This window comes from Melanerpes formicivorus, unplaced genomic scaffold, assembly GCF_026170545.1.
Source record: "Melanerpes formicivorus ecotype bairdi unplaced genomic scaffold, bMelFor1.0.p_v2 SCAF_28, whole genome shotgun sequence".
Classification (NCBI taxonomy): Eukaryota; Metazoa; Chordata; class Aves; order Piciformes; family Picidae; genus Melanerpes; species Melanerpes formicivorus.
The window spans coordinates 285,981-299,417 of record NW_027142380.1 but is presented as its reverse complement, the minus strand read 5'-3'; the positions used below and the strand labels follow the sequence as shown (position 1 = coordinate 299,417).

Genomic DNA, 13,437 nt, shown 5'->3' with positions numbered 1-13,437 from the left:
GTTGGATGTTCCCGCGCCGGCTCTCGGGTCGCGGTCGGCAGGAGGTGCGTCAGCGGACACCGGCGGGCAGGGAAGGCGCTTCCGGAGGCGGGAGGTCGTAGCGTAGAGCAGCGCGCTGCTGCCTGTTTCTGTGGCAAAGAAGAGTGGCGAGGACGGCGGAGCACCGCTAGCGCTAGTCTGCGCGCACTCTGCAGCGGAAAGCAGCGGACGGCTCCGCCATGTCCTACTGCAGGCAAGAAGGTGCGCCCGGGTGTCCTTCCCAATGTCATGCCGCCGGGACGGGTGGGCTCGTCCTGAGGCGGCCGGGGAGTTGGAGATGACGCGGGGCGGCTCATCTCAGCCCGTGAAGGAAAGGCACAGCCTGAGGGGAGAAGAGGCGTGAAAGGCGTCCGCGGGCCGTGCATGGCAGACAGGAGGGCTGCCTCGCCTCTCCCTCCTGCGACCTTTCTCCTCACGGTAGGCGGGAAGCCGCGGCGGGCCGGTTGGCCATGAGGGCACAGAGGGCCTCTACCGCCTTACGGGTTGGCCTGCGCTGTGGGGGCTGCGCCTGGCTGCAGCGGGTTCCCACAGCGGCACGGCTGCGGCGGCGCCCCGGGGCCAGGCGGTGTGCGGGGCGCACGTCCCGGCTGCAGGTAGCTGCGGGCATGGTGAGAAAGTACCGCCCTGTAGCTGGGTGTTGAAACATCCCCGCTAAATGGCCAGAGCTGAGCGTGTGGGCACCTCGGGGCTCCCAATTTAGCTTTGCTGTGGAGTGGCTGAGGCATGTGTTCATGCTCCTGTTGCGGCGCGGAATGGTTGCTTCCCGCAGGGGTTGAAGTTCTACCAGTTTAGCTTAAGTGACCGTAGGTGGATTTTCTTTTACCTTTTTAAGAAAAACACGGTGACTAGAGTGCAAGGTTTGTGTTTCTGTATCTTACTTTATACGGATTGGGGGTATTTATGAGACTTGAACATACCCTGGGAGATACATTGCTGCTCCCCCTGAGGTAATATAAAGAGACTAAATGTAAAGTTTCAAACTGAAGAAAAAAAAAGTCATTCTGTGGTTCCCAATGCTATTTTGAAGTTCTGGCACACTGAATGATGATTCTTATCTGTGCTGAAGTAGTTACAACCCATGGACCTCTTTGCTTTTTATTTTTTTACAGTATCTAAGATCTTTGCAAGATCTGCAAGTTATCTTACAGCATCCTACAAAATTACAGTGAGAGAAGTTAGAGTTCATATGTTTCTAGTTCCTTTTATATAGGAAATGACTGGACAACCTACATTGTAGTCTGCTGGAGTACAATGCAAAGTTGACAGAAAACTTTCCCTTTTAAAAAGGGTTCACACATGCTTCAGTGTATATTGTTTACTGAGAAAAATAAAGGAGGTTACTTAACATCTGCTGGTTGAGGTCACACCGGGGGGCGAGAAGATACTAATGTGCTGAGTCCCTGTGATGGCCTTCATGAATTGGGAAAATGACAGAAAGTGCTTAAGGAACTTACAGGGGTCTTTCCCCACTCAGTGCATACTCAGTTGTGTATTTAGAAGAGTTTCAGCTGCCTGTTTCTTTCTGCTTGTCTGCCTCAGAGTGTTTTCATAGTTTTGCAGAGTTAGAAAGCTCTGCTGGGGTTTCCAGCCAAGCCTCCTCCCACCCCCCTACAGAAATGCTATGTGAAATGAAGAGTGGCACAAAAGCAGGAAGGACACTGTGTTGTTTTTCTATCCTTGCTAATGTTCACAGCATCTTTCAGTAAAATATTACACTAGGCTTTAATGCAGAGTGGTGTTATAAGTGTCCTATTGAACACTTTAGTGTAATTTGGTATAGTTTTTCTTTCACGCTTCATTTTTTTGTCTAACCCCTTCATCTAGGTTAGTTCTGGTAATGGAGTAGTTTGAGCTTGTTTTGAAACAGCTCTTTAACTTCACAGTTCAATGAACTGTGCTGTGATCCACAGCCATTACAGTATGTTGCTGTGAAAATTGGAAATGTCGAAGGTGATTAAGTACTATAAATATTAATGTACTGTTGAATATCTCTTGTGATGTTCAGCGGCCTTGTAAATGACTACTTCTGTCTCAGCTTACTCTGAACTTCTGCTTATTTTCTGCTATATGGTAGGAAAAGACAGAATTATATTTGCAACCAAGGAGGACCATGAGACGCCAAGCAGTGCTGAACTGGTTGCAGATGACCCAGATGACCCTTATGAAGAACAAGGTCAGTAGTAAGCAAGAGGGAAGTAAGGAGCAATACATTGTATATATCATACTCTAACAATATTAAATAATGAGAATAGAAAACAAACCTTGTATGAAATAGGAGCAAATTATTCACTTTTTTTGGAAAGACTTAGGGCAGCTGGGTTGTTCAATAGATAAATATCCAAACTCTTAGCAGTTGTAACTTCCAAATGAGGACGTCTCAAGTGACTTGCTCTTTACAGTGCATTTTTTCTATATGCTGGTAAAGATATTTCAGAGTGCCCTGTACAAATACTTCAGTTGATGGTGTATAATTTTAGTTAGTAGCCAGAGATAACCAGAAAAACATTTTCCTTCCTTTCTTTTATTTACAAAATTAGAGCTTAACCACTGAAATTATGGTTGTTTTTTCACTGTTTTAATGATGAAGTGCAATTTTCAAAGAAGCCAGAGTTACACACAGCTGTCATTGATGTGAGTAGCTCACCTGTCTGCAGCTGAACTTGCCTAACTTACTGAGCCCTGGATACCCCATTTAATTATACCTGACTAATCTTGTGCTACACTAGTAGCAATGTAATCAATAACTAGTAGTCATATCTTTCAGTGGCACTTGTTAGCCATTGGAATGGGCTGCCCAGGGAGGTGGTGGAGTCACCATCCCTGGAGGTGTTCAAGAGGGGTTTGCACATGGGACTTGGTGCCATGATCTAGTAGTCTTGAGGTGTTGGGTGCCAGGTTGGACTTGATGATCTTTGAGGTCTCTTCCAACCTTATTGATTCTATGATTCACAGGTAAGTTCAAATTACTCACTTTTCAACTGTAACCATCTTGCCTTGAAAAGATAGACATTATTGAAGTTTTCAGTGAAGATTAAAGTTCTTCTCTGGAGTAGATCTAACCAGGAAATGGAGATCTAAGAGCACAGAATATTTATGAGATCAAGGTTTGTAATACTCTGATTGCACAGAGCATATTTTAGGTTGGTTATAATAGGTAAATGCCATTATGTACCTATCATGATTAAGCAGATTTTTGCCCTAGATTGATAAATGGTCATAAACATCTGTGAATTTGGGGTGTTGTTTGGTTTTATTTTTTTTCTAATTGCTTCTATGCTTACAGGTATTTTAGCATCTTTATGTGAAGTGATCTCATTGCTTCCATCTCAGCAGAGACTGAAATTTTGTTCAAGTAAAAATTATGCAAGTGTCTCTGCGCCCTTTGGAGGGCAGCATTGAAGCACACTTTAGCACCTGGAGTACACAGGAGAGCATTGTTAGCTGTGTATAATGCAATTTAATTTGAACCATGTCTTCCTATGTCATTAACCTTTTTCTTATATAGATTTGAAATGATTCTGGTGGTGCATTTAGCTGCCTATCTTGGCTTCATGACAACTGCATGTAGTCAGCAGATAGATCTAAAAGTTTTGCTTAATCAGCAGTGATGAATCTTCAGTTTTATAGTGACCGAAATGAGATCAATGAGAGAATTTCCTTTTCAGAAAGGTGTTAAAAAACTGCAGCTTAGTATCTGTTAGGAATTCTTTTATTTTGTATTTTCATGTAGGTTGTTTTGTTGACTAAGACCCAATACCCAAACTGCCTGTTTGGAGGAAACTATACTTTGGGGTTTGTCACCATCTTCACTAGGGAATGGTGCTTCAACCCCTAAAGATTTCAGATAGAGACCTCTTCAGGCAGTAAAGTCTGCATGGCATTTATATCCATTACTGCCTTGACTGCAGAGGAAAATGGAACCTACAGAGAATTAATATAAAGCAGTTCATCCTTACATGGAAAACCTGTCTGTGGAAAGCTCATTTTTGGGTATTTGCTCCTGCCTGTGCCAAGTGGAGGTGATACAGAATCAGAGTTTTTACTTCCTGTTTCAAGCAAATTTAATATCTATTCTATTGAGTGATTCTTACTTGTGTTTTTACTGGATGTGAAAGGGCTATAGTGAGGAAAAGAGGTGGTGGAGATTTTTGCTAGCAACACTCTGTTTACAGCACGTTAGATAACTTACTTTCTAAACTATAAAGCAGGGAAGAAAACAGGTGCATTATGTTTGGGACACCTTATCCATGTGATTCAAAATTACAAACTTTGTAAACTCTTCAAATCCTTATTTAAATACAAAGTTTGGGGGGGAGGGTTGTTGCTGTTATGAGTTCATTATGTTTCTTGACTTGGGGTGAGTTACTGCCATGTTTTAAGGGTTCTCTGAAAACTTCTCATTTGAACAGTCTTGGGCCACAATGCATTAGATCAAAACAGAGCAACAACTGACGTACTACAGAGTGTAGCTGCATCTAATAAGGGTGAAATTTGTGGGCAGGAAAGACATGGGTTGAATGTTTGGTACTATGTTGAAGTGCAGAAGCTCTGTCTTGTGTGGTTTTATTTAAAAGAAAATTGGAAGGGTCCATGTGCATAAAGTAACATGCAGGCTTTTCTAATTTAGCATCTACTTTGAATAGGAAACTTGGTTTCCAGTGTTCAACTTCTGTGGCATAATTAACTCTAATGACTCTTCTCATCTTTTCTGCTGTGCTGTATACGGAACAGTCGTATCTGGATAAGATTAGATTTATTATGCAGATATGCCATAATCTGTTTTGCTTTCTAACTTACATGAGGTTTTGGGGATTTGTAGGGGCCTTAAACCTGCAGTTTGGTATTTTTGGGTAGTTATTTTGCTTCAGGCATTAACAAACATCAGTCTTGGATCACTTCAGTCAGTAGATCACTTAGGAAAACTTATGCTCTGTTTACCTTGAGAGAAAATAAAGTTACATAGTGTTCTTATTAATGTCTGTCAGTTAGGATTAGTTTATTAGGCTTATATGAAGAAGGCACTGGAGAGTTTTATGCATGAAAAGTAATTTTAATTAGCATTGCAGCTATGCCAGAATAGGCTAAAAATCCATGTGGGATAGCACCTTAAACAGTTTGTTGCTGTTCTCTTCCTTCTCAGTTTTTCTGTTTCTGTAATCTTATTTTAGAGACGGTTTTGAAATGGTTTCATAGAATCACAAAATACTAGGGAAAGATCATCTAGTCCAACTGCCCTGCTAGAACAGGGTCACCTAGAGCAGTTCACACAGGAATGCTTCCAGAAGGGTTTTGAATGTCTCCAGAGAAGGAGACTCCACAACCCCTCTGGGCAGTCTATTCCAGTGCCCATCACCCTCACAGTGAAAAAGTTTCTTTATGTTTACATGCAACCTCCTATGCTCCAGTTTGCATCTGTTGCCCCTCCTTTTATTATTGGGCATCACTGAGAAGAGCCTGGCTCTGTCCTCCAGACACTTGGCCTTCATGTAGCTATAATGAGGTCACTCCTCAGTCTCCTCCAAGCTAAAGTGCCCCATCTCCCTCAGCCTTTCCTCATAAGGGAGATGCTTGACTCCACAGAAAACAGATGAAGCAACCCCCCAAATGCTTTTAAGAACTAACTTGATGAATGATCAGATGTACAGGACTGTTTTGTGATTGATGATGTGCCTTTCAATTTACTTTGTGTGCCTGTCATCTTTCATTGTAAATTATTGGCAGGTAAGACTTGCATTTGGAGCATTTGTCCTATAAAAGGGACAAAACTTTGCAGAACAGCAATGGCTCTTCAACCTATTCTATTCTATTCTATTCTATTCTATTCTATTCTATTCTTTACAGCAAGTACAAAGAGAAGTGTTAACATAAATGCAGATGGGTCTGCCCTCATCCATGATATTAACAGGTCCCGTGAGCTAAGAGAGATTAGACTGTGTGATGTTGGCAGTGAATTGCTAACACAAGCATTGATCTGCTATGATGTACACATTTGCTTTTTCTTCTCCAGCACAGACTCAAGTTCATTATGACCTGCTGGATCTGTGAGGTTCAGGCTGCATTGAAAAGAAACTTTAATTCAATTTTAATTACAAATAGTAATCCTGTGTATTGAAGGCTTGCAATTCAGGGAGTGTGATGGATGAAATCTGTTTCCGTTTTGATTGTGTTCTAGGCTAGCTGATACACTGACTCACTGAAGTGTGCATTCTGCTGTAATTGTCAGCGAGGAAATGCTTGCCTTATTCATCTGTGGTTTTGTTGTTTGGTTTTTCTAAAGCATGGTTTCTATGCATATAAACATCAGAAAGAGAGGCTCTTTCACTGATCAGATAGGTGCAAATCAATGCTGGTGTGCGAGATAAGGATGCATTGGTTATGAGTTAACTCCTACGTTGTTAAAATTTGCATGCTTACAAGGCAGTTCTGGTTCTATATTAAGACAGTTACTTTACAAGTAATTTTATTGCTGTAGTGTCTTCAGGAACATTCCAAAGCTCTTACTGTATTTTGTTTTCTTTTTGAAGTATTAGAAAAATGGCTGTTTAAAGTGCCTGGTTGATGTTAGTGAGGAGGAATATAGGACTTCAAGATCTGCTTTACAAAGCAAGCTGTATTTCTTCTACACCGTATAATCAACATCTTTCTGCTTTATATCGTCCTTGGCAAAAAGGAATCTATCACCAGCTATCCCATTTCCTTGTCTCAGAAGTTCTGCTTTTCCTCCAGACAGCTGGAGATACCATGATGCACTGTGCTCTAGGCATATCTTCTCAGTACGGTGATTATTACAGGTATCTTACAAAAGTATCTTGCCAAATCAATCATAGAATCAGTAAGGTTGGAAAAGACCTCAAAGATCATCAAATCCAACCTGGCACCCAAGACCTCATGACTACTACACCATGGCATTAAGTGCCACATCCAATCCCCTCTTGAACACCTCCAGGGATGGTGACTCCACCACTTCCCTGGGCAGCCCATTCCAATGGCTAACAACTCTCTCTGGGAAGATCTTTCTCCTCACCTTGAGCCTAAACTTCCCCTGGCACAGCTTGAGACTGTGTCCTCTACTTCTGGTGCTGATTGCCTGGAAGAAGAGACCAACCCCTTCCTGACTACAGCATCCCTTCAGGTAGTTGTAGAGAGCAAGAAGGTCTTCCCTGAGCCTCCTCTTCTCCAGGCTAAACAACCCCAGCTCCCTCAGCCTCTCCTCGTAGGGCTTGTGCTCAAGGCCTCTCCCCAGCCTTGTTGCCCTTCTCTGGACATGTTCAAGAGTCTCAATGTCCTTCTTAAACTGAGGGGCCCAGAACTGGACACAGTACTTAACTAAGCATAACCTGTGAAAAATGACAGTATTCATGTGATTGGCTAAATCATGCTAAGGAGGCTTTTGCTTTCTGTAATGAAGAGCAGACTGAACACTGAGATTTGGCTGTAATTTTCTGTTGTGCTGCATTGACTGAGTTAGAGCACATCACTGGCAAACTGCAGATCAGAGTAAAATGTTCCTTTTAATACAGCAACAAATATGATTGAGCTGCTTTTGCTGTACCAGTACGTAAGATTCATGATATTGTGACCTAGTGTCCCGGGAGTTGCTAGTGGAAGCAAAACATGTGTCTGGAACTTCATGATCCCACCAGACAAAGACAATAAGTAGGCTTATTGAATTCTGTGGGAGTATTTTGGGTAACACCGAGTTACAGTAGGGTCTAACATGCTGTTAGCATCTGCAGCAACTCAACCTGGAGATGAAGTTAGGGAAGTTTATGAAGATGAGAGCAAACTTAAGGTGGGAAGGAAGCAGTTTGCGTCACAGCTCAATATTTCTCTTGATCCTTGTAGATGAACCTGTCTACCTGTATGTTCATGCAAAGCAGGAAAGGAATGGAGATGCATTTCTTTAGATAAATACCCTGGAGACTCTAGAAGCCCATGTGGCCAACTCCATTATATTACATTTTTATACCTGAATGTTTAAAAGGTTTTGTAAAACTTGGAGGAAATAGATTCTCTTGCTTACTGCTTGAACTTCATTGTGCAAGTCAGTTGATGTCTTGAAGAACATATGCCCATATAAATCTTCACCCTGCTGTTCTGTCACTGAAGTATTTCTGTGATGATGTCAACTGTTTCAGAACAAAAAAAAAGTTACAGCTCTTCTAGTTTAGAGTCTAAAATAAGACCTGACTCTCTTTCTATTGTGATCAAGGGCACAATTTGATTCCTGGAAACCAGGCAGGCTGTCACTGCTCCTTTAGTTCTGTGGCATATGACTTAATCTGTGTTTTACAAATAAACTGATTTTCACTTTTGTAATTCTGGTTTTCCAGTTCAGATTTTAAGGGGGAAAGTTAGGGTCAGTATTTATGAGATCATTTAAAATGAGAAGAAAAGTGCATTCATCCAACTTGATTTAAGATAATTCTGGTTTTGATACTGGAATTAAATTCTTATGACTTGTATGATGTGAATTTAAGGTTTGCCTGTTCTGCTGTTAGAGTCTGGCCAGTGGATTGGCTTGACTTAAATCTGTTTTGCTATTTCCATTGAGTATTCTCAGTGGTTTGTATTTCAGGGGGAAAAAAAACTTTAATTCAAGCATGGATATAAAGCTAATTTCACTTGTGCCCAGTAAAGAATCAGACAGAGAGGAACAGAGTGGCCCCGAAGTGCAGGGTGTTTAATGTCCTTGAAGGTACAGAAATAATTTGGCATTGTTCACACTTCAGCTTACACCTGCAACCTTGCAGCTTTCACCGAATGAAATTGATTTTTGGGGAGTACTTAACTTTTCTTGTTTCTTGTCTGTTCAGGATTGATATTGCCCAATGGAGATATCAATTGGAATTGCCCTTGCCTGGGTGGAATGGCTAGTGGTCCCTGTGGGGAACAGTTCAAGTCAGCCTTCTCATGTTTCCATTATAGCACAGAAGAAATAAAGGGATCAGACTGTGTGGACCAATTCCGTGCCATGCAGGAATGCATGCAAAAATACCCAGATCTTTACCCTCAAGAGGATGAAAATGAAGAAAAAGAGAAGTCAAGCAAAGATTTGGAAGCTGCTTCGATGGAAGCTTCTGCTGATGAAGAGGAGACAAGGTCTAGCTAATGAAGATGTAAGGAGGCTGTTGTCTCCATTTCTCGTTTTCAGAGACATGGACTTTTGCAGTATGTCTGTCTTCTGAGTTGTCAAGAAATGTTTCACCATTGTTCTATGCACTGTATCATAGCAAGTAATTTATTGCCAAAGGAGAAGTCTCAGTGCTACAAGCCTTGCAAATGAATACTGCACAGAGAATGAGCATGTGTAAGCACTGTGTACCCAGCTGGCAGACAGAGCTAATACTTTCACAGCTGGTTTCTACCCTCAAGTTCTTGAATTTTGACTTGATATATCTTTAGATATATTACTTTCAACTAAAATTCCATTAGCACACCAGGTCTGTCTTCATTTCAAAATGTTCTAATCAATAGCTGCTTTTTTTTTAATGTATTCTAGTAATAGAAATTGCAGGAAATGATTGTTTTTCCTTTAAAGATTTTTATTTCCCCCAGAGTGATTCAGGACATTGAAAATAGCCTAAATCTAGAATTTGTAAAAGAAGTTAAAATGGTCTTTTTAGATCATGATTGCCTTTTTCTACCAGCATTTGGTAAGGACTGCCAGAAACCTCCTGAAATGCCTCTATCCTTTGATTTCATTTAATTATTGTGATGACTTTTGCTTTTGTGTTGTGCAAAGATTAATTCAAAGATGAATGGAAAGAATGTTGGTCACTGGCTTTATTTTTGCTCTGAATCCACATTTTTTTGGGGTTCCTTTAGTTAGTACCTACTCCTTCAGTGTATAGACAGGCTCTGGTGAAGTACTTTCAGAATACAATGAAAATGTTACCTGGTGTAATTGTCTCAAAACAGATACTGTGACTTAAGTGCATATTAAAAAGAAAATACTTTTTACCTTCATTAAAAGCTCCAGTGTCTTTATGGTGTGCTTCTTTGTTGGCACTGCTTGGATTTGAGCGCTCTTCTGCATTGTAAGCAGACTTTGAATAAATTTGTGGGCCTTGATGGCCGCACCCAAAGAGTGGCTGTCAATGGCTCCATGTCCCAGTGGAGGCCAGTGACAAGCAGAGTCCCTCAGGGATCAGTCCTGGGACCTGTCTTGTTCAGCATCTTTGTGGGTGACATGGACAGTGGCATTGAGTGCACCCTCAGCAAGTTTGCTGATGACACCAAGCTGTGTGGTGCAGCAGACACGCTGGAGGGAAGGGAGGCCATCCAGAGGGACCTTGACAGGCTGGAGAGGTGGGCACAAGCCAACCTCATGAGGTTTAATGAGCGCAAGTGCAGGGTCCTGCATCTGGGTCGAGGCAATCCCAGGCACAAATACAGGCTGGGCAGTGACTAGCTGGAAAGCAGCCCTGAGGAGAGAGACTTGGGGGTGCTGGTGGACAAGAAGCTCAACATGAGCTCTCAGTGTGCACTTGCAGCCCAGAAAGCCAATCACATCCTGGGCTGCATCAAGAGAAGTGTGGCCAGCAGGTCGAGGGAGGTGATCCTCCCCCTCTACTCAGCTCTGGTGAGACCCCACCTGGAGTACTGTGTCCAGTTCTGGAGCCCCTATTACAAGAGGGATGTGGAGGTGCTGGAACGTGTCCAGAGAAGGGCCACGAGGATGATCAGAGGGCTGGAGCACCTCTCCTATGAGGACAGACTGAAGGAGTTGGGGCTGTTCAGTCTGCAGAAGAGAATGCTCCGAGGTGACTTAATTGTGGCCTTCCAGTATCTGAAGGGGGCCTACAGGAGGGCTGGGGAGGGACTTCTCAGGATCTCAGGTAGTGATAGGACTAGGGGGAATGGAATGAAGCTGGAGGTGGGGAAATTCAGGCTGGATGTGAGGAGGAGGTTCTTCCCCATGAGAGTAGTGAAACCCTGGAATGGGTTGTCCAGGGAGGTGGTTGAGGCCCCGTCCCTGGGGGTGTTTAAGCCCAGGCTGGATGAGGCTCTGGGCAGCCTGATCTAGTGTGGGGTGTCCCTGCCCCTGGCAGGGGGGTTGGAACTAGATGATCCTTGTGGTCCCTTCCAACCCTGACTGATACTATGATGATCAGTTGCTTCAGCTTCTTTGATTTCTGTTCTTGTCCCATTCTTTTCTCCCCAGCTCTAGGCAGGAAGGCATAAAAGAAGTAAAGAGTTTTTGGTAGCTGCAGTAGACTGGATGATGAGCCAGCACGACACAGGATCTGAACACCTATTAAAATATTTGAAAATTTTAGAGATGCAAAAATTTCAAGAGCTTAATACCTGTGGATAAGGAAATCCTACTCTGCTTTTCTGTCCTAGCAAAATGTAGGCTGAGAGCTGTACTACAAAATTAGTTGCATCTGTGGCTTCAGTTCATTGCAAGGTTGTTTAGGTTTTTTTCCTCTCCTTATGTGCTTGGTTAACTTAACCTAAGCAGATGTGGTAGCGGCAGCAATGCAGCCCAGTAGGTCTAGTAGTGTTTTAAACACTTGACTGTTTTCTGTGAGCTGTAGTCTTGAGTGCTCAGCAGCATTGATGCTTTATAAGGTTTGGGTCTCTCATTTGCATAAGTTATTTCAGTGTTAGTGCTGATGATTCTGAGGGGAATTTTTGTTTCAGTCTGTTTCAAGTGCTTACATTTCAGCACAACTGTTGGATCCTCAAAATCATAGGCAGCTAAGTGGCTGAAAAGTGTTCAAGTGTTAGGGTAAGGTACTCTCAGCATCTCTTTGCTTTTAAAGGAAACAAAGTGTGACAGATTTTCTCAGTGTGGCTCTTTCAGGCATAGGAAGACAAATGCCAAGTTAACCTGAGTAAATGGGCACAAAAGCGGCAGTGATAAACCTTGGCACTTAGGCAATTGGACCATGAAAATGGAATCTTAGGCAATCAGATAAACACTGGGCACCAAATACAAAAAATAAATCACAGGCACCCAGGCTTGTGGTCGTTCAAATGGAAATCCAATGCGTTCCTTGTGAAGAAGCAGGAGCTGTTTGTGAAGGGGTGCTCTGTTCTAAGAATGCTTTGGCTCCTATTTTTTCTCTGCTGTGCTCTTCTTTCCCACGTTGCCTGTAATGCTCTGCAGGTTTGGGATTTATCCTCTCTAACAGTTCTTACAAAGCATAAACCACAAGAATCCTGGTCCTGATGTAGTTAGGGATCTAAATCCAACACCAACCGAGGGAACTTGCAGCATATAGCCTAGTGTGTTTGAAGATGTGTTTAGGATGGAGTGTAATTCTTCCTGAGCCTGCTGTGGCTTGGTAATCTCTTGTGCTAGATCCAGTACAAATAGGGAATGTGTACAAGGGCCTTGCATCAGAAAATGTGCAAAACTCTTTTTGCAATATATTTGAGATACTCTAATCATAAAGAGGCCATCACTTTCCCTCCTATCCTTGTCAATATAAGAGCTAACTTAACTGTCATCATTTCACTGTATTTGCACTCTGGATGATCCCTTAAAAGTGGAAGTTATGCAACTTGGGCTGAAAAAATAAAGACATGAAGTCTTTATCATTGCCCTTTCCCCCCCTCCCCCCACTTCCCCTTGCACCTTCTCTGGCTGTGCGACCCAGCCTGTTTTGGTTTTAACTGTTTGGTTTGGTTTGGTTTGGTTTGTGGGATTTTGTATGTGGGGTTTTTTTGGTTGATTGGTTTGGGTTTTTTCCCCCACCATTAAAGTCTTAAAATAGTAATAAATATTTTCTTGACAGGGAACTACAGCTAAATGTTGAGAAACAGATCCAGTCCCTCCTGTTTTCTGGCATAGTTCTTAGAGTCCATTTCTGGCCATGGAATTTGTATTTTGCTTCATTAAAAGAATTAAAATGAAGTCAGGCATCCTTCTGGATTTCATGTGTATGACAACCATGTAGGATAGTTTACACTTCAGTGAAAGACTAGGAAATAGAAGGTAGATCAACAGTAAATACATATTACCACTTCCTTGGTCCTGTGAAAGGAAAGAAAGCGAGTTGTGGATTCTGCAGCTGATTTTGATGATGCAATTTTTGGCTCATGTTTTCTTGATCATTATATCCCTTGAAAGCATCATGGAATTTATGTGGAGATTTATTTGCCATAGGTAAGAGTAGGCTTGTTTTCACCTCGAGATGAATAGGGGAAAAATAAATTGTTTGGAATTTAGTTATACAATATACAATTGTGTAACCTGACTCCTTGTTTCTCTTCTGTTTCCCAGCATTGCTTTGTTTACGTGATTTTCTTATAATGGCACGTGCCAATTTAAATCTGAAAACAATCAGCAGCTATTTTAGTGATTCCTGGAAATGCATGGCCAGCTTGTGAAATAAGCAGATAATGAGAAACTAGCAACTAGCAGGAGCTCCTGCATGAGGCAAG

General features: G+C 42.3%; 1 protein-coding gene across 1 annotated transcript; it reads left to right on the top strand.

The window, feature by feature from the left end:
• Positions 1–50: 50 nt before the first annotated feature.
• Positions 51–10,008, top strand: CHCHD4 (coiled-coil-helix-coiled-coil-helix domain containing 4). The gene is made up of 3 exons (XM_068154116.1): positions 51–240; positions 2,114–2,212; positions 8,856–10,008. Exons 1-3 carry the CDS (start codon positions 219–221, stop codon positions 9,149–9,151), a joined length of 417 nt encoding a protein of 138 aa, XP_068010217.1. The 5' UTR covers positions 51–218; the 3' UTR covers positions 9,152–10,008.
• The last annotated feature ends 3,429 nt before the right edge of the window (positions 10,009–13,437 follow it).